We start from the raw sequence: 26,774 nt of genomic DNA, 5'->3' as shown, positions 1-26,774 counted from the left end.
GAGCGTAAGATTAGTAATGGCAATGAGACCCCAGTCCCTTAATTTTCAAATAGAACTGAAAAACTTTTTTTGGTCGGCTTTAACATTGAACCAAATTAAACCAGATGATTGTAAGGATTAGATTGATTAAGGTCCATTTCAGAATCTTTTTCATTATCTGGAAAGTTAGTTTTATGAATGTATGTTTCGTTAATCACGTCGGACGGATATTCAAGCACCATGGTGGCCATGCGAAGGATTTGTTGTTTGACGAAAGCTTCCTTCCTTCCAGTAGTGGGAACGACCCAAACTCCAAGTATGTACCATGATAAGCTCAAACGACTGACGTCGGTAATCGAACGGCCACGAATTCATTTTGGCTCCAACAAATCTGCGATTATTCAGAAGAAAAGTGCACCACTTTCAGTTTTGGAATGCATTATAATATATAATTCTCATCTCTCATACCTGTTCTTCAACATAAGTGTACCAAATTCCAATTTTGAATTTATCCTCAATGTTGAACAGGTCCCCTATTAGACCACGCGTCGCCTCTGCTTTTACAGCTAGTTGTAGGTGCATGTGTGCGTGTAAGTATTGGAGTGTGTGTGTCAGTGTTGGTGTATTGTAGGCGCCAACTCGTTCTAATCCACTCTGATAGCTAACACCCTATTGAACCATTACCCTTAAATTTGGCAATCTATGAAATAGAATGAGTTAAACGCCTGTAAAAAACAGTCAGTTAAATCAAACAAGGAATAATAGTATTGAAGCGAAGATACAACGAAGCAACGCCCCGAACCTCGAGAGCACAAACCCCAAGAACCAAATGACAGGCAGCGCCGATAAGTCGATCGACTGGCCACCATCAGTGAATAACCAATCGAGTAAACCCCCCAGCACAAACTGCCACCAGCTCTCCCGACCTGCGCCCAACAAATCCGAGGCACAGCCCAGCCTTAGCTTCACCTTAAAACCAAAATCTAGATTACAGAGCACAATACTTCCCAAGTAATCACGCAGCTCGAGCCGCAAATCACGCACAACACGGCACAAATAAGACAAACACTACCACCCCCGTACAACCGAAACCGACCTAGTGTAGAGAAGGGTCTCTTTCCACTCCAACCCGGACTCAACTGCACCCACAGGGCAGCGCACCTCACCCACACCGCACTCATTCATGCATCACTGTCCGAGCCGCACGGTCACCTGGGTTGAGTCTATCTGCATGACCTCGCCCAACCCGTAACGCAGAGTTTAAATCCCTCTCTTGCATTACAAAGTACTCCCTCTTCCCAAAAATCTGTGCGTGGTATAAATGAGATCTTAAGGCTGAAGAAATCGTCACCAATACAACCGCCAACACTTAGCACTCAATGATGTCGGCCTTATCAACGACGACCCTCTCAGTCCCAAACCTAATTATCCCACACTACCCAAGTAACGACCCTGCTGAAGCCGTAAGCACCACACGCACAAAGCACACACACACCGACACGCACCACCCCACACAAACCACCAAAGCCGAACAAAAGCGGAAAGCGGTGCCACCACTGCTGAATCACGACTTTTTCAGTATAATTCAGCAATCGTAGATCCATTCCTCGACCCTACTCAGCCCTAACGGTCCATAGTAATGCCTGTCAATATATGCGCCTCACACATGCAACCCCTACACCCTAACAGTATGGTCACTTGGGTATCCCTGGGTTTTGACATGATGGTCAGGGATTGCAGCCATCAAAACGTTCCACACTTTATCAGGGCTTACGACCTGTAGACATGATGATTTCTCAATAGTTTCAAGCTCTTTCGGACCTTCCGCTATTGGAGACCATCATGGCTAGCGGTGTTTTCAGAAATTCCTCTAGTTATTTGTTCATAAATTTCATCTTTCATCTTTCAAAGATTTATTCCAAAACTTTCTTCGGGGTTTGCTTTAGAAATTACTCCAGGGATTGTTTTGAATCTGGATTTCTGTCAGAAAAACCTTTTGGGATTTTTCTAGATATTTCCCCAGGGACTCTTTAAAAAAAGCGGGGTCCATTCAGGAATTTTCTGCAGGGATTCCTATAGAAACTACCCTGGCGGTTCCTTCACAAATTTTCGAGGGGTTTTTTTCTGAAAATTCTCCCATTGTTTTTATTATATATTTGACAGATCTACAGATTTTCCTTCAGAGATTTCTTTACAAATTTCTCCAAGGAAGACTTTGAAAAAAAAAACTTCCACAGATTTTTCGGTTGAAATCCATCCCAGGATTCACTTAAAAAATCTTTCACTAGTTCCTGAAAAAATCTCCCAGGGATTCTTAAGGTGAAACGAGACGCCGTGTTATTTTTCCTATCTTCCCTCTTCCCTTCAATCAGCATATGCACTGCAAGTGAGCATACACAATGATAGGTTTTTTTTTTGCAAAATATGAAGTAGAATCTGAGATTACTATCTTTTAGTAGCAACAGAGCAATGGCGGATATTTCCTCGATCGTCCCGTTCGCCTTTAAAGAAAATCTTTGGGAACTGCTCGTTGATTTACTTCCAAAAATCATCCAGCGAATCCCAAAGAAATTCAGTTAGTAATGTTTTCACAAAATCATCCAAGGATTCCTTCAGACATTAGAATGTCATTTAGATATTTCTCTAAGAACTCCTGAAAAAAGTCACTGATAGCTTCCAAAAATGTTGCAAGGATTCAAAAAATCTTGCATAGTTCGTTCCAGATTTTTTCAAAATATTCATCTACAAATCCTTCCATGAACTTTCTAAAAAAAACATTACATTGGAAATCAGATACTCAAGCTTTCTAAAGAACTATCTCCAAGGATTGCCTTAAGAATTCTGCAAGAGATTATTAAGAAATATCCCAAAGTTCCTTTACTTTCCTTTAAATATTCCTTCTAAACATTTCTCTTCCAGAAATTGCTTAGGAAATCCTCAAGTTAATACTTCAAAAAAATTTCTACAGATTTTGCAGACTTCTGTGGAAGATTTCTATGGAAAGGCTAGAAGACATTCTTGCAGCGATTCCTGCAAAAATTGACACTGAGATTTCATTAGAAATTCCGCCAGATATTCCTCTATGTATTTTCTCAGAAATTTCTCCAGGATTTCCACCAAGGATACATCTAAGAATTTCTCATTGGATTTCTCCAGGAATTTATTAAAACATTGTGTAGCATTTTTATTTGGGGATTTCTCCAGGATTTTTTTTAATATCTCAAGACGTTTTGTTAGGTATTCCACCAGCAGTTTTCAGGTATGTATTCATTCCAGAATTGCTCCAGGAAATCCACCTATGGATTCCAGAAATATACCTTATCTACACAAATTCTTTTAGGAATTTATTAAGAATTTTCTTAAGATTTGTTTAAATCCTTCTGAAATTTATTCTTTCGTAAATATCTTTAGAGACTTCTTCTATGTTACTAGAACTACTTCAAAAACTTCGACAGGTATTTCTTCAAAAGTTGTTCCATGAGTTGTTCTGAAAGAATCAGAAGTTGTTCTAGCAGTTCCTTCAAGAATTTCACAAGCGGTTCCTTCAAAGATTCCTCCAGGAATTCATCTTTGGGAATGTACACGTGAAGGGACGCTGAAATCGGGGAACCTCGACTAACTAGCTCTGATTCTACCATGACAGCACTAAAAATAATTTGTCACACATCTTGTCAGAAATCTAGCGAAGCATTACAATGACCTTTTTATTGAATCTGCTACTAATTTTGGAATTCAATCAGCAGGCATCTACCAAAAATATCAGGAATATAATACAATTCCCAGTGAGAAATTCATAAGAAATGTTGTTAAAAGTTTGTTAGAAAACCTTGAGGAAAAGTCTGGTGAATGAGCAGTTTGCATGCATCCGCCAAAATGTTGTCATTGCTAAGGGATCTGTGAAAATATTGCTAGAAAATCACCCCATATAGTCCGCTCATCGTGATCATCCACAAAGCCAGATATTTCTAAAAAAAAATGAAGTCAGAAAGGGAAGTATGATTGTGATATTAAGGTAATATATAGATCTAAGTATGTCATGAGGTATGCTGTGGCGCTATTATGGGTGCTCCACAAAACAATGTTTTGATATGAAGTGCTCCGCGTGTCAAAATGTTGAAACCCCCTGCATTATTAGTCATAATGATACAAACTACAAGTTTTAAACTGATTGAATATTAAAAATTTTACTATTAAAAAAATGTACATAAAATCGAGGTAAAATGTACATAAAATCGAAGTACATAAAATCGAGGGTCTATATAATCGAGGGTCCACTAAATCGAGGTATACTTGTATTGAGATTTTCAGCCGGTGGCTGGTTCATCTCCGCTAACAAATGATTAATAATTTTGTGCTAGATAAATCATTTGAAAGGATGTTCATGCAAATGATGATATTATGATGAGAATACTTTGATTTACCCATTCAGAAGCCAGGCTAGGCTGTTGTATTTTGTACAATAAATTTTAACATATTCGCATGTTATATCGTCAAACCGTGGTGCTGACCATAGTGATCGACCACGTGACTAAACTTTTTTATTGACTTTATAAATTACAATACAATCTAGCATAAGACTAATAATTTTGCGATTAAATTAAGATTGTTTGGGTAATAACAACATTACAGCTTTGCCATGTTAGTTTTTATGTTTTGAATTCCATGAGTATTCAGCATGTAATTGAGTCCCTTCCACAAATGCTTGCGTGGTAGGTGATTTGTTTTCAAATTTCTTTTTTTAATAATTTGTTTAAACATATTTGAATCTGCTGTATATGGGTTCCATGCAATTGGGTTTGTGAGACTTCGATTGTAAAACTCAATATTAAAACAAATTAGGTTAGGGTGTCCACGATGAAATTGACACACAGAAAATCTTGTATAACTTTTGATTGCGTTCGCCAAAATAGCTATTTTTTTTTACCATAAATAGTATATTATGTGTAGCTAATACCATAAAATTTTCATTACTACACTATAAATAACCCCCTATCCAAGAATCGCATCACCGACCCAACGGGGACTCCCAGATCTTCCATCCTTTCCGCCTAACAAATACCCCAGTCCGTGCGGGTTGTGGGGACGCAGAGGTGCTCTCGGTCTTTAGTAGCAACAACCAGTACACTCTAACATTCCTTTCTCTTCCCAGCTGACTATAAGGACTTGGCCGGCGCCATTATTGATAGGAAATGCATGAGCTGCTACAATTGCACTTTGAGAATAAGTGGAATGTCCCAGACTCTTATTCAGTTGGACCTCAGTATAATTGGTACCAGTTCAGATCAATCACGGAGGAGCAACCATTGACATGTATAGTCAGAAGTGATCGTTTTTTATCGATCTACCACAAAAAAGGAGTTTCTCTATTACTTCTATGAGAAAATATACGATAGAATTGAATCCAGGAAAGAAGAAACTTAGACAAATATATTCAATTATAAGACATCTGCGAACTCACACGAGCTTACTGCTAGTACATATTCACCGCCCAGACATTGGACATTCTTAAGTTTCTTACACAAATCAAAAACATATCAAAATACACCTCACCGATTCGATGATCGACTTATTTAAACTACCGTCAATGTACCAGTAGCCGCTCGTGTTCCAATAGCCGCTCACCGTCATGAACCGAATGTTTTTTGACATAAATATGTGCAGTCCTCCCCGTGCAACTGTAATTCGGCACGCATATTTTGAATAACCGTGATAAAAACATTGTATTTTTGCAAATATCCTTCATTTCTAAGCTCGTGAGCGGCTATTGGAACACGAGCGGCTATTGGTACGCTGAGGGTACTACAGGTATGTGAAAGTTCGGTTTGAAAAGCTACGTCTGTAAAATAATTATACTTCTGGAATAAATGTCTTTCTTCTACGAAAGTTCTATTATAAGTAGGTGGGTTTGCTTGCAAATGAAGGTGCGTCGACAGATGAATTCGTAATGGAAGCGGAATGAACTTACCTACCAGGCTTAAAATCAAGTTGATATATGAGGAAAATATACGAGACCACACAGAAGATTACGCTACAACTCACAGCTTGCGCACTAGTTCGCTTGCTACCGCTTGCTAAGTAGCTTTCTAGGATAGATAATTCGCCTGCGAACGAGAGAAAATAAACGTTGGGTTAGTATACCTGCCAGGCGTTTAGTCGGGTGTGATGTTGAATGTTACCTCGCAAAATTTGTTCCACTTTTTGCCTCCGACAAAAAGCTTCGCCAGATCGTCGATCTTCTTGAACTTTCCGTTTATGGTGCTGTAAAATAGTGAAGAAAATAAAATGTAAAGATTCGATTCAAATTAGAAGATGTGATTGCGATTCAACTCTGGTGCTTCAGAGGGTCATTTCGAAAACAAGCACAGACTTACCGATGAGTGACAATCTGGTAGGCCATTTTCAGCCCTACAGTGGGAAGGATCTGCACTTCCTTGATGCTACCTCGGTTGACCAGGTCCAATACGGCCTTGCCATGCTTCAGAGCAGTCATCTTGGGCTCCTTCTTGCCACCGCCCGGCGTTTGGAAGTATCCGGCGATCACCTTATTGCTGATGGTCAGCGGCATCGCCTTGCTACGATGCGTGACATTATGCTGCTCAAGATTCTCCTTCTCGTCTTCGATCAACGGTTCGAAGCGCGGTTTCTTCTTCTTAGCCGACTGACAGCATCCTTTCTTGTGCTGGTGAGCCATTGTCCTGCGCATCGAGATCCGTGTGCTGCGGCGACGCACCTGCCCGTTGTCCACCTGCCACAGGTAGGTATCTTCGCTCGTAATCTGTACGGTCTTGGTCGTTGTCGTAGTGTCCTGCTTGTAGCTGACGTTGGCGTCAATCTCTCCGAAAGGCTGACGCTGACCGGACAGCCTTCCGGATCGTCTTCGTCGCACGACCACCCCATTTTCATCGGCGTTATCCTCTTCGTCACTGTCCACGCTGATGACTTCGAATCGACGCGGAGTCTTGGTGTTGGCCACAATCGTGCCGTTCAGTCCCCCTTCGCCGGCGGAATCGTTCGCTGACATGTTAGCTTGTTCCCTCAGACGCTGCAGGGCAGGATTAACTCGCTGTTTAACGACGCTTTTGGAAGCTGGAACCGTACGTGGTTCGCTTTGCTGTCCCTGGCAGGGCGTGCTTTCGTACTTGGGCAGATGGGAGGACTCGTTGATGGTGCTCATTTCGGAACGGATCGCGTCCTGAATTTCCCGACGAATCAGGTCCCACGGAATGGCAGAGGAAGCGGCTGGAATCGAAGAGGAAGATGCCGCTGCCGGTGTTGCGGTTGTCCGGCGATCGGCGTCCGAATTGGTGCAATCGATCAGAATCGGTTCAGAGGAGGGGGCAACTGAAGGTGCTGGGGGAGCAATAGCCGGCGCAGCCGGTTGAATGTGTTGGATCTTTTCGAACATTTGCGCCAGCTTTTGTTCGATGGTGGCCTCGAAGGTTTCCATGCACTTCTTCACGATGGGACTGTAACTGGAACTGGAATGAAAAGAGGGTTGCAATTAGATTTTTGTGTGATCACAATCCGAATCCGGAAGGAATAGGTTAGCCAGAAGCGATATGCTGTTAGCCTAGTGGATAAGGTTATAGATCGCCAATCTGAAGACGTTGGATTCTTGACTTCTCGAAAGATCTTCACTACAGAGAAAGATTCCAGGACTGTCGCGAATACCAAGTCCTAACGCATCACCTGTACATCAATTTTAAGGTGTTCGATAGTATAGATCGCACAGAACAATGGACAACCAAGACCATGATCTAGAAGGGCCTACAGGCACTTGGGAGTACTCGGTCTGTGGCGGTGAAGAATGAATCAGGAGTTAGCCGGTTACGGTGAACATATGTATGAATGCCGAAGGGTTTGAGCCGTATGAAGTTGATCATCAATATTAACTTTTTTTCCCGATCAGCCTAGATAGCTGCTTTGTATCGATAGCGGTTGTTTGAAATGGCTAATAATAGCCTTACGGACTGCATGTTCCAGTGATAAGAGACTCCTAATTAGGTGACCCCTGATTCATGGTGTTATGCCGCTAGATGCTAACCGTCCTAGGCTTGAATGGTTAGGGGAGTCTAATAAACACCTAACTGCTGACGGAGCCTCTGAAGTACCAGGCCGTCCTCCATAGTATTAAGCTCTTCCTGCGCTAACCGGAGCAATGGTAGTGGTACAATGGTCCTTGTGTTTCTCAGAGACGATCAACTGTCTTCCTTGAGCCCCAAACTTGAGGCGAAATACGGGCAGGATTATTAAGACGTGAATAATTTAAATTTTCAGCTATATGGTTTCGCATTATGCGATTTACACAGAGTATTCTTTCCTCGTCTTTGGCGTGTTCCAATCGATACCGATCTGGTTTTATTGCCGCTGTTCTTTGTTGTGCTGTGATTGTAAAAAGGTTAATCTTTGTCAATTTCTTGATTTTGCTTTGGCTGACCAAGCCATGTGGGAAATTACACTGTTGAAAATGCTTTGACATCCATGTGCACAACAGAACACGTGCTCGATGAACAAATTGAGATTTGAAATTATGAAAAGAAATCCACGTACTCCGGTGAGACTCGAACTCACGACTCCCAATTCGCTAGACGGGCGCTTCTATTCCTTCAAGCTACGGAGTCACTCGACTATCTCCGTCGCCAGCAGGCCTAGAACTGAACTCGATTCCACAATCGCACATGGTTATCTTCTTTTCACAATCCAAACCCCCTTCGGATGGGATTAGATGAACATCTAACACATTGTCTGTTGTGCACATGTATGTCAAAGCGAGAGAGGAAGTTATTTTTAATTGTCGAGAGCTTCGGGCACTGCCTCCCAATCACTTATTGGTATGGCAATTAGTGTGCAGTCGGGACTCTCGACGGGTCGGTCCTCGGCCGACCGAATACGGTAAGGGTGACCGTAGCACCTTACAAATGTCAATTTCTTGATTTTGCTTTGGCTGACCAAGCCATGTGGGAAATTACACTGTTGAAAATGCTTTGACATCCATGTGCACAACAGAACACGTGCTCGATGAACAAATTGAGATTTGAAATTATGAAAAGAAATCCACGTACTCCGGTGAGACTCGAACTCACGACTCCCAATTCGCTAGACGGGCGCTTCTATTCCTTCAAGCTACGGAGTCACTCGACTATCTCCGTCGCCAGCAGGCCTAGAACTGAACTCGATTCCACAATCGCACATGGTTATCTTCTTTTCACAATCCAAACCCCCTTCGGATGGGATTAGATGAACATCTAACACATTGTCTGTTGTGCACATGTATGTCAAAGCGAGAGAGGAAGTTATTTTTAATTGTCGAGAGCTTCGGGCACTGCCTCCCAATCACTTATTGGTATGGCAATTAGTGTGCAGTCGGGACTCTCGACGGGTCGGTCCTCGGCCGACCGAATACGGTAAGGGTGACCGTAGCACCTTACAAATGTCAATTTCTTGATTTTGCTTTGGCTGACCAAGCCATGTGGGAAATTACACTGTTGAAAATGCTTTGACATCCATGTGCACAACAGAACACGTGCTCGATGAACAAATTGAGATTTGAAATTATGAAAAGAAATCCACGTACTCCGGTGAGACTCGAACTCACGACTCCCAATTCGCTAGACGGGCGCTTCTATTCCTTCAAGCTACGGAGTCACTCGACTATCTCCGTCGCCAGCAGGCCTAGAACTGAACTCGATTCCACAATCGCACATGGTTATCTTCTTTTCACAATCCAAACCCCCTTCGGATGGGATTAGATGAACATCTAACACATTGTCTGTTGTGCACATGTATGTCAAAGCGAGAGAGGAAGTTATTTTTAATTGTCGAGAGCTTCGGGCACTGCCTCCCAATCACTTATTGGTATGGCAATTAGTGTGCAGTCGGGACTCTCGACGGGTCGGTCCTCGGCCGACCGAATACGGTAAGGGTGACCGTAGCACCTTACAAATGTCAATTTCTTGATTTTGCTTTGGCTGACCAAGCCATGTGGGAAATTACACTGTTGAAAATGCTTTGACATCCATGTGCACAACAGAACACGTGCTCGATGAACAAATTGAGATTTGAAATTATGAAAAGAAATCCACGTACTCCGGTGAGACTCGAACTCACGACTCCCAATTCGCTAGACGGGCGCTTCTATTCCTTCAAGCTACGGAGTCACTCGACTATCTCCGTCGCCAGCAGGCCTAGAACTGAACTCGATTCCACAATCGCACATGGTTATCTTCTTTTCACAATCCAAACCCCCTTCGGATGGGATTAGATGAACATCTAACACATTGTCTGTTGTGCACATGTATGTCAAAGCGAGAGAGGAAGTTATTTTTAATTGTCGAGAGCTTCGGGCACTGCCTCCCAATCACTTATTGGTATGGCAATTAGTGTGCAGTCGGGACTCTCGACGGGTCGGTCCTCGGCCGACCGAATACGGTAAGGGTGACCGTAGCACCTTACAAATGTCAATTTCTTGATTTTGCTTTGGCTGACCAAGCCATGTGGGAAATTACACTGTTGAAAATGCTTTGACATCCATGTGCACAACAGAACACGTGCTCGATGAACAAATTGAGATTTGAAATTATGAAAAGAAATCCACGTACTCCGGTGAGACTCGAACTCACGACTCCCAATTCGCTAGACGGGCGCTTCTATTCCTTCAAGCTACGGAGTCACTCGACTATCTCCGTCGCCAGCAGGCCTAGAACTGAACTCGATTCCACAATCGCACATGGTTATCTTCTTTTCACAATCCAAACCCCCTTCGGATGGGATTAGATGAACATCTAACACATTGTCTGTTGTGCACATGTATGTCAAAGCGAGAGAGGAAGTTATTTTTAATTGTCGAGAGCTTCGGGCACTGCCTCCCAATCACTTATTGGTATGGCAATTAGTGTGCAGTCGGGACTCTCGACGGGTCGGTCCTCGGCCGACCGAATACGGTAAGGGTGACCGTAGCACCTTACAAATGTCAATTTCTTGATTTTGCTTTGGCTGACCAAGCCATGTGGGAAATTACACTGTTGAAAATGCTTTGACATCCATGTGCACAACAGAACACGTGCTCGATGAACAAATTGAGATTTGAAATTATGAAAAGAAATCCACGTACTCCGGTGAGACTCGAACTCACGACTCCCAATTCGCTAGACGGGCGCTTCTATTCCTTCAAGCTACGGAGTCACTCGACTATCTCCGTCGCCAGCAGGCCTAGAACTGAACTCGATTCCACAATCGCACATGGTTATCTTCTTTTCACAATCCAAACCCCCTTCGGATGGGATTAGATGAACATCTAACACATTGTCTGTTGTGCACATGTATGTCAAAGCGAGAGAGGAAGTTATTTTTAATTGTCGAGAGCTTCGGGCACTGCCTCCCAATCACTTATTGGTATGGCAATTAGTGTGCAGTCGGGACTCTCGACGGGTCGGTCCTCGGCCGACCGAATACGGTAAGGGTGACCGTAGCACCTTACAAATGTCAATTTCTTGATTTTGCTTTGGCTGACCAAGCCATGTGGGAAATTACACTGTTGAAAATGCTTTGACATCCATGTGCACAACAGAACACGTGCTCGATGAACAAATTGAGATTTGAAATTATGAAAAGAAATCCACGTACTCCGGTGAGACTCGAACTCACGACTCCCAATTCGCTAGACGGGCGCTTCTATTCCTTCAAGCTACGGAGTCACTCGACTATCTCCGTCGCCAGCAGGCCTAGAACTGAACTCGATTCCACAATCGCACATGGTTATCTTCTTTTCACAATCCAAACCCCCTTCGGATGGGATTAGATGAACATCTAACACATTGTCTGTTGTGCACATGTATGTCAAAGCGAGAGAGGAAGTTATTTTTAATTGTCGAGAGCTTCGGGCACTGCCTCCCAATCACTTATTGGTATGGCAATTAGTGTGCAGTCGGGACTCTCGACGGGTCGGTCCTCGGCCGACCGAATACGGTAAGGGTGACCGTAGCACCTTACAAATGTCAATTTCTTGATTTTGCTTTGGCTGACCAAGCCATGTGGGAAATTACACTGTTGAAAATGCTTTGACATCCATGTGCACAACAGAACACGTGCTCGATGAACAAATTGAGATTTGAAATTATGAAAAGAAATCCACGTACTCCGGTGAGACTCGAACTCACGACTCCCAATTCGCTAGACGGGCGCTTCTATTCCTTCAAGCTACGGAGTCACTCGACTATCTCCGTCGCCAGCAGGCCTAGAACTGAACTCGATTCCACAATCGCACATGGTTATCTTCTTTTCACAATCCAAACCCCCTTCGGATGGGATTAGATGAACATCTAACACATTGTCTGTTGTGCACATGTATGTCAAAGCGAGAGAGGAAGTTATTTTTAATTGTCGAGAGCTTCGGGCACTGCCTCCCAATCACTTATTGGTATGGCAATTAGTGTGCAGTCGGGACTCTCGACGGGTCGGTCCTCGGCCGACCGAATACGGTAAGGGTGACCGTAGCACCTTACAAATGTCAATTTCTTGATTTTGCTTTGGCTGACCAAGCCATGTGGGAAATTACACTGTTGAAAATGCTTTGACATCCATGTGCACAACAGAACACGTGCTCGATGAACAAATTGAGATTTGAAATTATGAAAAGAAATCCACGTACTCCGGTGAGACTCGAACTCACGACTCCCAATTCGCTAGACGGGCGCTTCTATTCCTTCAAGCTACGGAGTCACTCGACTATCTCCGTCGCCAGCAGGCCTAGAACTGAACTCGATTCCACAATCGCACATGGTTATCTTCTTTTCACAATCCAAACCCCCTTCGGATGGGATTAGATGAACATCTAACACATTGTCTGTTGTGCACATGTATGTCAAAGCGAGAGAGGAAGTTATTTTTAATTGTCGAGAGCTTCGGGCACTGCCTCCCAATCACTTATTGGTATGGCAATTAGTGTGCAGTCAGGACTCTCGACGGGTCGGTCCTCGGCCGACCGAATACGGTAAGGGTGACCGTAGCACCTTACAAATGTCAATTTCTTGATTTTGCTTTGGCTGACCAAGCCATGTGGGAAATTACACTGTTGAAAATGCTTTGACATCCATGTGCACAACAGAACACGTGCTCGATGAACAAATTGAGATTTGAAATTATGAAAAGAAATCCACGTACTCCGGTGAGACTCGAACTCACGACTCCCAATTCGCTAGACGGGCGCTTCTATTCCTTCAAGCTACGGAGTCACTCGACTATCTCCGTCGCCAGCAGGCCTAGAACTGAACTCGATTCCACAATCGCACATGGTTATCTTCTTTTCACAATCCAAACCCCCTTCGGATGGGATTAGATGAACATCTAACACATTGTCTGTTGTGCACATGTATGTCAAAGCGAGAGAGGAAGTTATTTTTAATTGTCGAGAGCTTCGGGCACTGCCTCCCAATCACTTATTGGTATGGCAATTAGTGTGCAGTCGGGACTCTCGACGGGTCGGTCCTCGGCCGACCGAATACGGTAAGGGTGACCGTAGCACCTTACAAATGTCAATTTCTTGATTTTGCTTTGGCTGACCAAGCCATGTGGGAAATTACACTGTTGAAAATGCTTTGACATCCATGTGCACAACAGAACACGTGCTCGATGAACAAATTGAGATTTGAAATTATGAAAAGAAATCCACGTACTCCGGTGAGACTCGAACTCACGACTCCCAATTCGCTAGACGGGCGCTTCTATTCCTTCAAGCTACGGAGTCACTCGACTATCTCCGTCGCCAGCAGGCCTAGAACTGAACTCGATTCCACAATCGCACATGGTTATCTTCTTTTCACAATCCAAACCCCCTTCGGATGGGATTAGATGAACATCTAACACATTGTCTGTTGTGCACATGTATGTCAAAGCGAGAGAGGAAGTTATTTTTAATTGTCGAGAGCTTCGGGCACTGCCTCCCAATCACTTATTGGTATGGCAATTAGTGTGCAGTCGGGACTCTCGACGGGTCGGTCCTCGGCCGACCGAATACGGTAAGGGTGACCGTAGCACCTTACAAATGTCAATTTCTTGATTTTGCTTTGGCTGACCAAGCCATGTGGGAAATTACACTGTTGAAAATGCTTTGACATCCATGTGCACAACAGAACACGTGCTCGATGAACAAATTGAGATTTGAAATTATGAAAAGAAATCCACGTACTCCGGTGAGACTCGAACTCACGACTCCCAATTCGCTAGACGGGCGCTTCTATTCCTTCAAGCTACGGAGTCACTCGACTATCTCCGTCGCCAGCAGGCCTAGAACTGAACTCGATTCCACAATCGCACATGGTTATCTTCTTTTCACAATCCAAACCCCCTTCGGATGGGATTAGATGAACATCTAACACATTGTCTGTTGTGCACATGTATGTCAAAGCGAGAGAGGAAGTTATTTTTAATTGTCGAGAGCTTCGGGCACTGCCTCCCAATCACTTATTGGTATGGCAATTAGTGTGCAGTCGGGACTCTCGACGGGTCGGTCCTCGGCCGACCGAATACGGTAAGGGTGACCGTAGCACCTTACAAATGTCAATTTCTTGATTTTGCTTTGGCTGACCAAGCCATGTGGGAAATTACACTGTTGAAAATGCTTTGACATCCATGTGCACAACAGAACACGTGCTCGATGAACAAATTGAGATTTGAAATTATGAAAAGAAATCCACGTACTCCGGTGAGACTCGAACTCACGACTCCCAATTCGCTAGACGGGCGCTTCTATTCCTTCAAGCTACGGAGTCACTCGACTATCTCCGTCGCCAGCAGGCCTAGAACTGAACTCGATTCCACAATCGCACATGGTTATCTTCTTTTCACAATCCAAACCCCCTTCGGATGGGATTAGATGAACATCTAACACATTGTCTGTTGTGCACATGTATGTCAAAGCGAGAGAGGAAGTTATTTTTAATTGTCGAGAGCTTCGGGCACTGCCTCCCAATCACTTATTGGTATGGCAATTAGTGTGCAGTCGGGACTCTCGACGGGTCGGTCCTCGGCCGACCGAATACGGTAAGGGTGACCGTAGCACCTTACAAATGTCAATTTCTTGATTTTGCTTTGGCTGACCAAGCCATGTGGGAAATTACACTGTTGAAAATGCTTTGACATCCATGTGCACAACAGAACACGTGCTCGATGAACAAATTGAGATTTGAAATTATGAAAAGAAATCCACGTACTCCGGTGAGACTCGAACTCACGACTCCCAATTCGCTAGACGGGCGCTTCTATTCCTTCAAGCTACGGAGTCACTCGACTATCTCCGTCGCCAGCAGGCCTAGAACTGAACTCGATTCCACAATCGCACATGGTTATCTTCTTTTCACAATCCAAACCCCCTTCGGATGGGATTAGATGAACATCTAACACATTGTCTGTTGTGCACATGTATGTCAAAGCGAGAGAGGAAGTTATTTTTAATTGTCGAGAGCTTCGGGCACTGCCTCCCAATCACTTATTGGTATGGCAATTAGTGTGCAGTCGGGACTCTCGACGGGTCGGTCCTCGGCCGACCGAATACGGTAAGGGTGACCGTAGCACCTTACAAATGTCAATTTCTTGATTTTGCTTTGGCTGACCAAGCCATGTGGGAAATTACACTGTTGAAAATGCTTTGACATCCATGTGCACAACAGAACACGTGCTCGATGAACAAATTGAGATTTGAAATTATGAAAAGAAATCCACGTACTCCGGTGAGACTCGAACTCACGACTCCCAATTCGCTAGACGGGCGCTTCTATTCCTTCAAGCTACGGAGTCACTCGACTATCTCCGTCGCCAGCAGGCCTAGAACTGAACTCGATTCCACAATCGCACATGGTTATCTTCTTTTCACAATCCAAACCCCCTTCGGATGGGATTAGATGAACATCTAACACATTGTCTGTTGTGCACATGTATGTCAAAGCGAGAGAGGAAGTTATTTTTAATTGTCGAGAGCTTCGGGCACTGCCTCCCAATCACTTATTGGTATGGCAATTAGTGTGCAGTCGGGACTCTCGACGGGTCGGTCCTCGGCCGACCGAATACGGTAAGGGTGACCGTAGCACCTTACAAATGTCAATTTCTTGATTTTGCTTTGGCTGACCAAGCCATGTGGGAAATTACACTGTTGAAAATGCTTTGACATCCATGTGCACAACAGAACACGTGCTCGATGAACAAATTGAGATTTGAAATTATGAAAAGAAATCCACGTACTCCGGTGAGACTCGAACTCACGACTCCCAATTCGCTAGACGGGCGCTTCTATTCCTTCAAGCTACGGAGTCACTCGACTATCTCCGTCGCCAGCAGGCCTAGAACTGAACTCGATTCCACAATCGCACATGGTTATCTTCTTTTCACAATCCAAACCCCCTTCGGATGGGATTAGATGAACATCTAACACATTGTCTGTTGTGCACATGTATGTCAAAGCGAGAGAGGAAGTTATTTTTAATTGTCGAGAGCTTCGGGCACTGCCTCCCAATCACTTATTGGTATGGCAATTAGTGTGCAGTCGGGACTCTCGACGGGTCGGTCCTCGGCCGAGGACCGACCCGTCGAGAGTCCCGACTGCACACTAATTGCCATACCAATAAGTGATTGGGAGGCAGTGCCCGAAGCTCTCGACAATTAAAAATAACTTCCTCTCTCGCTTTGACATACATGTGCACAACAGACAATGTGTTAGATGTTCATCTAATCCCATCCGAAGGGGGTTTGGATTGTGAAAAGAAGATAACCATGTGCGATTGTGGAATCGAGTTCAGTTCTAGGCCTGCTGGCGACGGAGATAGTCGAGTGACTCCGTAGCTTGAAGGAATAGAAGCGCCCGTCTAGCGAATTGGGAGTCGTGAGTTCGAGTCTCACCGGAGTACGTGGATTTCTTTTCATAATTTCAAATCTCAATTTGTTCATCGAGCACGTGTTCTGTTGTGCACATGGATGTCAAAGCATTTTCAACAGTGTAATTTCCCACATGGCTTGGTCAGCCAAAGCAAAATCAAGAAATTGACATTTGTAAGGTGCTACGGTCACCCTTACCGTATTCGGTCGGCCGAGGACCGACCCGTCGAGAGTCCCGACTGCACACTAATTGCCATACCAATAAGTGATTGGGAGGCAGTGCCCGAAGCTCTCGACAATTAAAAATAACTTCCTCTCTCGCTTTGACATACATGTGCACAACAGACAATGTGTTAGATGTTCATCTAATCCCATCCGAAGGGGGTTTGGATTGTGAAAAGAAGATAACCATGTGCGATTGTGGAATCGAGTTCAGTTCTAGGCCTGCTGGCGACGGAGATAGTCGAGTGACTCCGTAGCTTGAAGGAATAGAAGCGCCCGTCTAGCGAATTGGGAGTCGTGAGTTCGAGTCTCACCGGAGTACGTGGATTTCTTTTCATAATTTCAAATCTCAATTTGTTCATCGAGCACGTGTTCTGTTGTGCACATGGATGTCAAAGCATTTTCAACAGTGTAATTTCCCACATGGCTTGGTCAGCCAAAGCAAAATCAAGAAATTGACATTTGTAAGGTGCTACGGTCACCCTTACCGTATTCGGTCGGCCGAGGACCGACCCGTCGAGAGTCCCGACTGCACACTAATTGCCATACCAATAAGTGATTGGGAGGCAGTGCCCGAAGCTCTCGACAATTAAAAATAACTTCCTCTCTCGCTTTGACATACATGTGCACAACAGACAATGTGTTAGATGTTCATCTAATCCCATCCGAAGGGGGTTTGGATTGTGAAAAGAAGATAACCATGTGCGATTGTGGAATCGAGTTCAGTTCTAGGCCTGCTGGCGACGGAGATAGTCGAGTGACTCCGTAGCTTGAAGGAATAGAAGCGCCCGTCTAGCGAATTGGGAGTCGTGAGTTCGAGTCTCACCGGAGTACGTGGATTTCTTTTCATAATTTCAAATCTCAATTTGTTCATCGAGCACGTGTTCTGTTGTGCACATGGATGTCAAAGCATTTTCAACAGTGTAATTTCCCACATGGCTTGGTCAGCCAAAGCAAAATCAAGAAATTGACATTTGTAAGGTGCTACGGTCACCCTTACCGTATTCGGTCGGCCGAGGACCGACCCGTCGAGAGTCCCGACTGCACACTAATTGCCATACCAATAAGTGATTGGGAGGCAGTGCCCGAAGCTCTCGACAATTAAAAATAACTTCCTCTCTCGCTTTGACATACATGTGCACAACAGACAATGTGTTAGATGTTCATCTAATCCCATCCGAAGGGGGTTTGGATTGTGAAAAGAAGATAACCATGTGCGATTGTGGAATCGAGTTCAGTTCTAGGCCTGCTGGCGACGGAGATAGTCGAGTGACTCCGTAGCTTGAAGGAATAGAAGCGCCCGTCTAGCGAATTGGGAGTCGTGAGTTCGAGTCTCACCGGAGTACGTGGATTTCTTTTCATAATTTCAAATCTCAATTTGTTCATCGAGCACGTGTTCTGTTGTGCACATGGATGTCAAAGCATTTTCAACAGTGTAATTTCCCACATGGCTTGGTCAGCCAAAGCAAAATCAAGAAATTGACATTTGTAAGGTGCTACGGTCACCCTTACCGTATTCGGTCGGCCGAGGACCGACCCGTCGAGAGTCCCGACTGCACACTAATTGCCATACCAATAAGTGATTGGGAGGCAGTGCCCGAAGCTCTCGACAATTAAAAATAACTTCCTCTCTCGCTTTGACATACATGTGCACAACAGACAATGTGTTAGATGTTCATCTAATCCCATCCGAAGGGGGTTTGGATTGTGAAAAGAAGATAACCATGTGCGATTGTGGAATCGAGTTCAGTTCTAGGCCTGCTGGCGACGGAGATAGTCGAGTGACTCCGTAGCTTGAAGGAATAGAAGCGCCCGTCTAGCGAATTGGGAGTCGTGAGTTCGAGTCTCACCGGAGTACGTGGATTTCTTTTCATAATTTCAAATCTCAATTTGTTCATCGAGCACGTGTTCTGTTGTGCACATGGATGTCAAAGCATTTTCAACAGTGTAATTTCCCACATGGCTTGGTCAGCCAAAGCAAAATCAAGAAATTGACATTTGTAAGGTGCTACGGTCACCCTTACCGTATTCGGTCGGCCGAGGACCGACCCGTCGAGAGTCCCGACTGCACACTAATTGCCATACCAATAAGTGATTGGGAGGCAGTGCCCGAAGCTCTCGACAATTAAAAATAACTTCCTCTCTCGCTTTGACATACATGTGCACAACAGACAATGTGTTAGATGTTCATCTAATCCCATCCGAAGGGGGTTTGGATTGTGAAAAGAAGATAACCATGTGCGATTGTGGAATCGAGTTCAGTTCTAGGCCTGCTGGCGACGGAGATAGTCGAGTGACTCCGTAGCTTGAAGGAATAGAAGCGCCCGTCTAGCGAATTGGGAGTCGTGAGTTCGAGTCTCACCGGAGTACGTGGATTTCTTTTCATAATTTCAAATCTCAATTTGTTCATCGAGCACGTGTTCTGTTGTGCACATGGATGTCAAAGCATTTTCAACAGGTTAATCTTGCCTAGCGTCTACGGTTAGGATAGCTCAGATCAATCTTAAGCATAAAAGAACAGCAACGATCAATCTTTGCAGACTTGTGCAAAATGGTACAGCCCCTAACTGTGGTAAAACCTTACAATCGTAAGGGGGATTACTATCTAGGAAACCTTGTGATTCCGGTGTGTGTTACCTTCAGTAAAAATGACGTGGCAAACTTGAGTGGCATGCCTCGAGCATGCGTGCTTGTCAACAACGCAATCGTTGCTACACTCATTTCTGAACTAACCACCAGAGATGTATGTGGTATCACAATTGATGTATCTGTTGGAAACCTCAACAGGAAATACGTCTATTGTTCTGTGTATTTACCGCATGATGAACCATCCGCTACGGATGCTTTTAAACAAGTCATCGCATACTGTACTTCAAAAGGCTCTCCGCTAATTGTTGGCAGTGATGCTAATGCTCATCATATCATCTGGAGCAGCTCAGACATTAACTTGAGAGGTTCTAGTTTGATGGAGTACTTAAGTCGTAAAGAGCTTGGATTACTTAACATAAAAAACCGCCCAACCTTCATGATATCTGCTAGAGAGGAAGTGTTAGACATAACGCTTTGCTCTAGCCGAATTAGTCACGAGCTGGCCAATTGGCATGTGTCAGATGAAGAATCTTTATCTGACCACCGCTACATCTTGTTTAAACATGTGAATGTTACTTCGCAAACTTTGCATTTCAGGAACCTCCGGTCAACCAACTGGGATCTCTTTACCGATTTGGTTGCAGCCAAATTTCATGGATACTCACCATCCATTGACACTCCAAGTGTTTTAGATGATGCCGTTGATACTACAACGACCTTCATCATGGAAGCTTTTGAAGAAGCATGTCCTCTACGGTCTGTGAAGATCACAAGAGGAACCCCTTGGTGAAACTCTGATCTGGCGAAGCTCAGGAAACAATGTAGAAAGAGTTGGAACAGACGATGTTCAGCTGAATCGGAGGATTTCAGGTCGACTCGCAAGGCCTACAGGAAAGCTCTCCGGTCTGCTGAACAACCCGACTGGAAAAACCTTCGTACAAATGTTTCCAGTCTAAGTGAAGTCAGTCGGTTGAACAAAATCCTTGCAAAATCTAAGGATTTTCAAGTAAACGAACTTCGTTTGCCAAATGGCGATCTGACTTCCTCTGATGAGGAAGTTCTGGAATGCTTATTCGGCACACACTTCCCTGGATGTGTGGATATTACATCTTCGGATGAACCTGATGTCTTTTCTTGTAGTTACGATTCCCTGGCTTCGGCTCGGAGTACTGTAACTATAGAATCGTTTGAATGGACACTTAATAGCTTTGCTCTTTTCAAATCTCCTGGGGCAGATGGGATTTATCCTATTTTGCTTCAGAAGGGATTTGATCATTTCAAACATGTTTTGAAAAAAAAATACTTGTTTGCAGTTTTGCTACAGTGTATATTCCCAAATCTTGGTGGGATATTACTTTAAAGCGTATTCCGAAAGTGAGTCGTGCGTCGTATGAAGAAGCAAAGAGTTTCAGACCTATCAGTTTGACCTCTTTTCTTCTGGAATGCTTAGAACGCATTGTCGATCATCACATCCGTGACGTTCATCTGGCCAATGTGCCTCTTCATGTGAACCAACATGCTTACCAATCCGGTAAATCTACTGTGACTCTTTTACACAAAGTTGTTTACGATATCGAGAAGGCATTCGCTCAAAAGCAATCCTGCTTGGGTGTTTTCTTAGATATCGAAGGTGCCTTTGACAACGTGCCTTTCGATGCCATATTGGAAGCCGCACGGGGTCATGGTATATCACCAATGATTTCCAATTGGATTCACTAAATGCTCAAAAACCGACATCTCTTCTCGACATTGCGTCTAGCAGGGATTCGGAAATTGAGTGTTTGTGGATGCCCCCAAGGGGGAGTCTTTTTGCCACTTTTGTGGAATCTCGAAGCAGATACGCTATTGAGGCTACTCAAAAATAGCGGGTTTCCTACTTATGGTTTTGCCGACGACTACCTAGCATTGTTAGTTGGTTGGTTAATCCGAGTAAAACATCTATTGTTCTTTTTACGGAATGGCGAAACCGTAATGGCGTTCGACCTTTACGTCTCTTTGATTCTGAAATCGATGTGACTGAACAGGTTAAGTACGTTGGAGTTATTCTTGATTCCAAGCTTTCCTGGACATCTCACATTGAGTTCAGAATCAAGAAAGCTTGCATGGCCTTCGCCCAAGCCGGCGAACCTACTACAACTTGAGGTCTAAAACCCCAGTATATCAAATGGATTCACACAACTGTTGTTCGGCCAATATTGACAAAGGGCGAAGTGAGAACGATCCAGTCAAAATTAGGCCATCTCCAAAGGATGTGCTTAATGTTGATGTCTGGAGCGTTCTCTTCAACTCCTACGGCTGCGCTCCAAGTTCTCTTTGTCGTTTCCCCACTACACACATTCATCTCAAACAAGAAGCACTTTCTTGCAGTTACCGCCTATGGATACTCGGTTTACTAGAGGAAACTCCTGTGAACCGCAGTTCAACACACATCTCGTTGTTTTCACTTTTGGTGAATCGGGACAAAGTTGTCCTTGCTCCAAGTGATCTTACAATTGCTTGTAATTGTCCATATAGGACATTTTCCACCAAATTCCCTTCCCGGGAATGTCCCCTCTTGGATATCTGGAGAGAAGTATTTCAGACGGCATCGTATGTTACACTGATGGCTCTCTTCTCGAAGGTCGAGCAGGTGCTGGTATTAATTCTCGTGAGCTAAGACTGCATCAGTTTATTCACTTGGTAGATACTGCACCGTTTTTTAGGCCGAAATCTTTGCCCTTATGTGCGGCGTGCAATCAGCACTTCAGCAGCACGGAATGGGCAAAGTAATATACTTCTGTTCAGATAGCCAGGCTGCTATTAAACATATCGTTTTGGCCAACTCTAGGGCGACGTTAGTTATCGCTTGTCGAACTCAAATCTGCATTCAGCATATGTTCACCTTGTACTTGGTCATTCTTCCATCGCTGGAAATAAATTGGCAGATGAGTTAGCTCGCACTGGAGCATCACATGACTTCATTGGCCCTGAGCCAGCTATTCCGGTATCCAAGTGTTGGGTAAAGCTTCAGATTTACACCTGGGCTGTCACTCAGCACAAACAATACTGAAATAGTTTGGAGTCATGTCGACAAACAAAATTGTATTGTACCGAGCCATTTCTAGGGGTGGCGAAGTTTCTAGCAAATCTGTCAAAGCAGAATTGCAGCATGCTGGTCAAAGCTTTGACTTATCACTGCCGACTTAGCTATCACATGGCGAATATTCAGCAAGCTGATTCATTTGCATGTGATAGCTGTGAATCCGATTATGGAATTTCGTATCATTTGATATGTAGCTGTCTAGTTTTTGCGCAACTGCGTTTCCGAGTACTCGGTTAACACTTACTAAATGAAACTGACTTCAGAAACCTGAATCTTCAGGACGTTCTGTTGTTCTTGACCCGCTGTGGTAAAGAGCTATAGGCTCTCTTTACGCTTTATGCGTTATCACAGTTCTCTTTACAGGGCGCTGTTCGAACACATTGTGGTACGCTTATGCGTTATCACAGTGCTCTTTTCAGGACGCTATGTGAACCTTTTGTGGTACGCTTATGCCTGTATGACGATCCTATTCCCTTACTTGTCCTTTCCCCTGTCTCATCCTTTTTTCCTTCCATGCTCCCTCAGGTTAATGATGAATAGGCTCGTGTTCATGGCGATGGCACAAATTTCCCAAATGGAGGAGAACGTGCCTCTGCAGCCGACCTACTGATACCGATACGATAGTTCCGGTTGGCCTCTCGGCAACCGGAGTTGTCACTAAATCTCTCCTAAGGTCCCTAGACGAGCTGGAATTAAAGAAGGACCTGAGCCGAAAGTGGTGATTCTTGGAATCTATAGTATTGTTAGGCGGTTCCTGCATCATCACAACTGACAGTAGATCCGAAACAGACTTATTAAGATATACAGGGGATACTCAAAATAACTGGGACAGGTAAAATTTTCACTTTTCATAAAATGTTCAACTCGCTGTAACTTTTTGAAAAGGGCATCAAATATTCTCAAATTTTTACTGTAAGTTCATCAACTAGTTGTGTATCAGTAGTCCAATTTTTGAGAAGATCGGACTATTGTCCACGGAGTTATAAAGATTCTAGGAAAAGGTAAAATTATCCGATAGCCAACTTTGAGCTTTTATATCTCCGGATTCAATGAACTGATTGCAATGAAATTTTGACCATTCATGACTTATATGATGAACTCTTAAAAACGTTTAACTTAACTTTAAATTTTTAACAAGAGAAAAAGTTATAACGATTTCATTCATTTCACGATTTTTTAGTAAATTCATCAATTTCTAATATGCATCCCATTACTTTCTCAATTTATAAGCGGCTATGTTGTAACTTTCCTTCAAAACACATTTATATATAAGTCATTTAGAGGGAAATTAATTGAACTATAATTTGCATCTTGAATTTTGAAACGATGTTGAAGTTTTGGTGTTTTATTAGAAAAATAATCTAATCGTTATAATTTTCTTCCTAGTTAAGAATTTTAAGTTAAGTCAAAGGTTTTTCATAGCTCATTATACAAGTCATGAATGGTCAAAATTTCATTGCATTCGGTTCATTGAATCCGGAGATATAACAGCTCAAAGTTGGCTATCGGATAATTTTACCTTTTCCTAGAATCTTTATAACTCCATGGACAATGGTCCGAACTTCTCCAAAATTGGACTACTGATACACAACTAGTTGATGAACTTACAGTAAAAAATTGAGAATATTTGATGCACTTTTCGAAAAGTTACAGTGAGTTGAACATTTTTTTAAAAGTGAAAATTTTACCTGTCCCAGTTATTTTGAGTAACCCCTGTAAGCTAACCGGCTAATGAGATCCAGAGCACCTAATCCACTTTGGCATTCCGATTACCCGGGGTTTCCAGCTGTTTTTGCTGAAAAGTTCCAAAACTTTTGCTATTACTTAGACCACTTACTTTGTACTCTGGGTGATCACACTGCTGCAGGCGGAAATCGGCTGATCCACCGAGGTCGAACTGGACAGATTCAGGCTGAACATCGAGGATCGGGAGTCAGCCGGTAGGTTATCGAAATCCTTCTCCAACAGATCACTGAACCGAGGCACGGCCGGTAACGGAGGAGGCATCATTGCTGTGCAGTGTTTCTGCAGTGCCGCTTTGGTCGGCGGAGCAACAATCACCGGAGCTGCTGGCTGCGCGGCTGGTGCTGGTGGAGGTGGTGGTGGTGGTGGAGCCGGTTTGTTGAAAGTGCCCGGCGCGATGGTCGAATTGAGCTTGCCATAGTCCAGTTTGCGAATTTTGCTCGGGGTGCAGAACGTGTTGCTGTGGACCTTCTTGACCGATGATCCTGCGGCTCCGTTCGGCCGCTTGGCTGCCGATTTGGGCGTTTTGGGGTTCAGGTTTTTGGCTCTGAGCGCACCGGATCCGGGGACGTAGTTTTTGGCCGGCGTGCGAACGCGTTCTTTTGCCTATTGAGGAAGATGTAGAAATAGGGAAATTAGAATACAATAGAAGGCAAATGATTGAAAATTAGACGTCGTAATCTAAGATAGGGAAAGTAATAATATATTTAGCTGAGCTTAGACCAGAGGTTTTCAGATCATGCACCACGGTTCACTTGGTGCACCACGAAGCTTTGCTGTGTGCACCACGCTAGCACATATAAAACTACTGACGAAACTTCTTCAAAATTTTCTAGTAGAAAGCTTTAAAAATCAAGGTGAGTCGCACCCAGCACTCACATTATCCATTCCAGTTGAGAGTTTTTTCTCTCTAACATTGTAGAGACTAATGCAAATTTAATGTAAATAATGTATACCATCCAACGACGCGACGGTATCGAAAAATCTATATTTCATTTTGGTGTCGTAATAACCTTATTATTGTCGAAATTAAGATTGAATTCGTCAAGTTTTTTTGTGTGTTTTTAGTGTCGGTTCCTGACGCATCTTCGGGCATTCCGTTGACGCAAATTGACGTGCTAATTGGAGAAAGTAAAGTTTATGACAAATCATGGAGTATGTACCAGCATTACTTTATATTTGTACTGCTTAAGACATGCCAGCACCGCAAAAACGTGGGCTTCACGAGGTTTCGGATTGCTATGTATCACGTTAACCTGCCTACAATGTCAAACGATTCCTGACATAAATGTTTTTCAAGAGCGGCTGATTAAATAATTTTAAAAGTAAAACATTTAAAAATGATAACTCTAATCATAATGATTGCAACACGTTCCACTTGACCTATAAAAACAGACACAATTTTCAATTATAAACATCAAACAAGCAGCGAGTTCAATCACCTAGCGAGCGTGTCATATATGTGTGATTCCCTAGCTGCTGCCACATTCCTAAAATTGATGAAATGATCATTGTGCCAAATTGTTCCCTCACTCACATTTTACTCTCATCTAATATAAATTACGTCATCATTCGTTTCAGTTTCGAAGCCACCACATCAGAGTATGTAGAGTTCTTAGAGTCAAATAGGATAAAATTCACAAACGATCTCCATTTAGGTATGGCTTCTTCCCATGACAAAAGCCTAGTTAAATTGTTTTATTACCTTACTCGTTGCGACTATTTTTAGCATTTGCATACCACCAGTTGATAGTAACCGCGACGGCTAACAGGGAACTTGAACTATTGCCTAGTAGCGTTCTAGCGGAATGGCGCGCGAAATAAATCAGTATGTAGGATGATCGTGAGAGAGTGCCGCGCATCCAGTGACACCACGCTTGGCTCGTGCAGAATCGCAATTCCAATCAATATTGATTATTATAATAGAACTCTAGTTACTACTGGATGCGCACATAGACTCCGGTCGACCTTGAACGTTGGCATAGAATTTCCATCGAACAGAGAGGCTTGCTGTTCGTTACTATATCTTAGATTACCACCACATGTGGTTGCGGTTACAAAATTCATATCACACGTGACTTTGAGCTTTCCTGTTATTTTCCGGTGTTTTTCTTCCGCGTTTGGTATTTCAAAAACAATAAAGTAGAAGGATTTTGAGAAACATGAATACCGTAATCCGGGGTCAAATTGATCACTTTAAAACAACTTTTGCGGATAACATCAGTGCCAATTCAAATATGGCTAAAAGAATTTCTGTAAAACCAGTACGCAGTGGATCTCCATGGGACCATGTGACAGA

The 26,774-nt window shown here is 43.6% G+C and overlaps 1 protein-coding gene across 1 annotated transcript in view; it reads right to left on the bottom strand.

Annotated features, from left to right (window-relative positions):
• Window positions 1-5,374: 5,374 nt before the first annotated feature.
• LOC109412994 (kinesin-related protein 5) overlaps window positions 5,375-26,774 on the bottom strand; it is a 50,601-nt gene continuing 29,201 nt past the window's right edge. Inside the window, exons 2-5 of the mRNA XM_019686656.3 lie at window positions 24,570-25,081; window positions 6,351-7,457; window positions 6,156-6,237; window positions 5,375-6,080 (exon numbers count right to left, since the gene is read on the bottom strand). Coding sequence (XP_019542201.3) covers window positions 6,063-6,080; window positions 6,156-6,237; window positions 6,351-7,457; window positions 24,570-25,081 — 1,719 coding nt within the window. The 3' untranslated portion in view covers window positions 5,375-6,062. The remainder of the gene's footprint in view (window positions 6,081-6,155; window positions 6,238-6,350; window positions 7,458-24,569; window positions 25,082-26,774) is intronic.

This window comes from Aedes albopictus, chromosome 1, assembly GCF_035046485.1.
Source record: "Aedes albopictus strain Foshan chromosome 1, AalbF5, whole genome shotgun sequence".
NCBI lineage: Eukaryota > Metazoa > Arthropoda > Insecta > Diptera > Culicidae > Aedes > Aedes albopictus.
The sequence above is the reverse complement of the archived record's forward strand: the minus strand, read 5'-3'. Positions and strand labels throughout refer to the sequence as shown.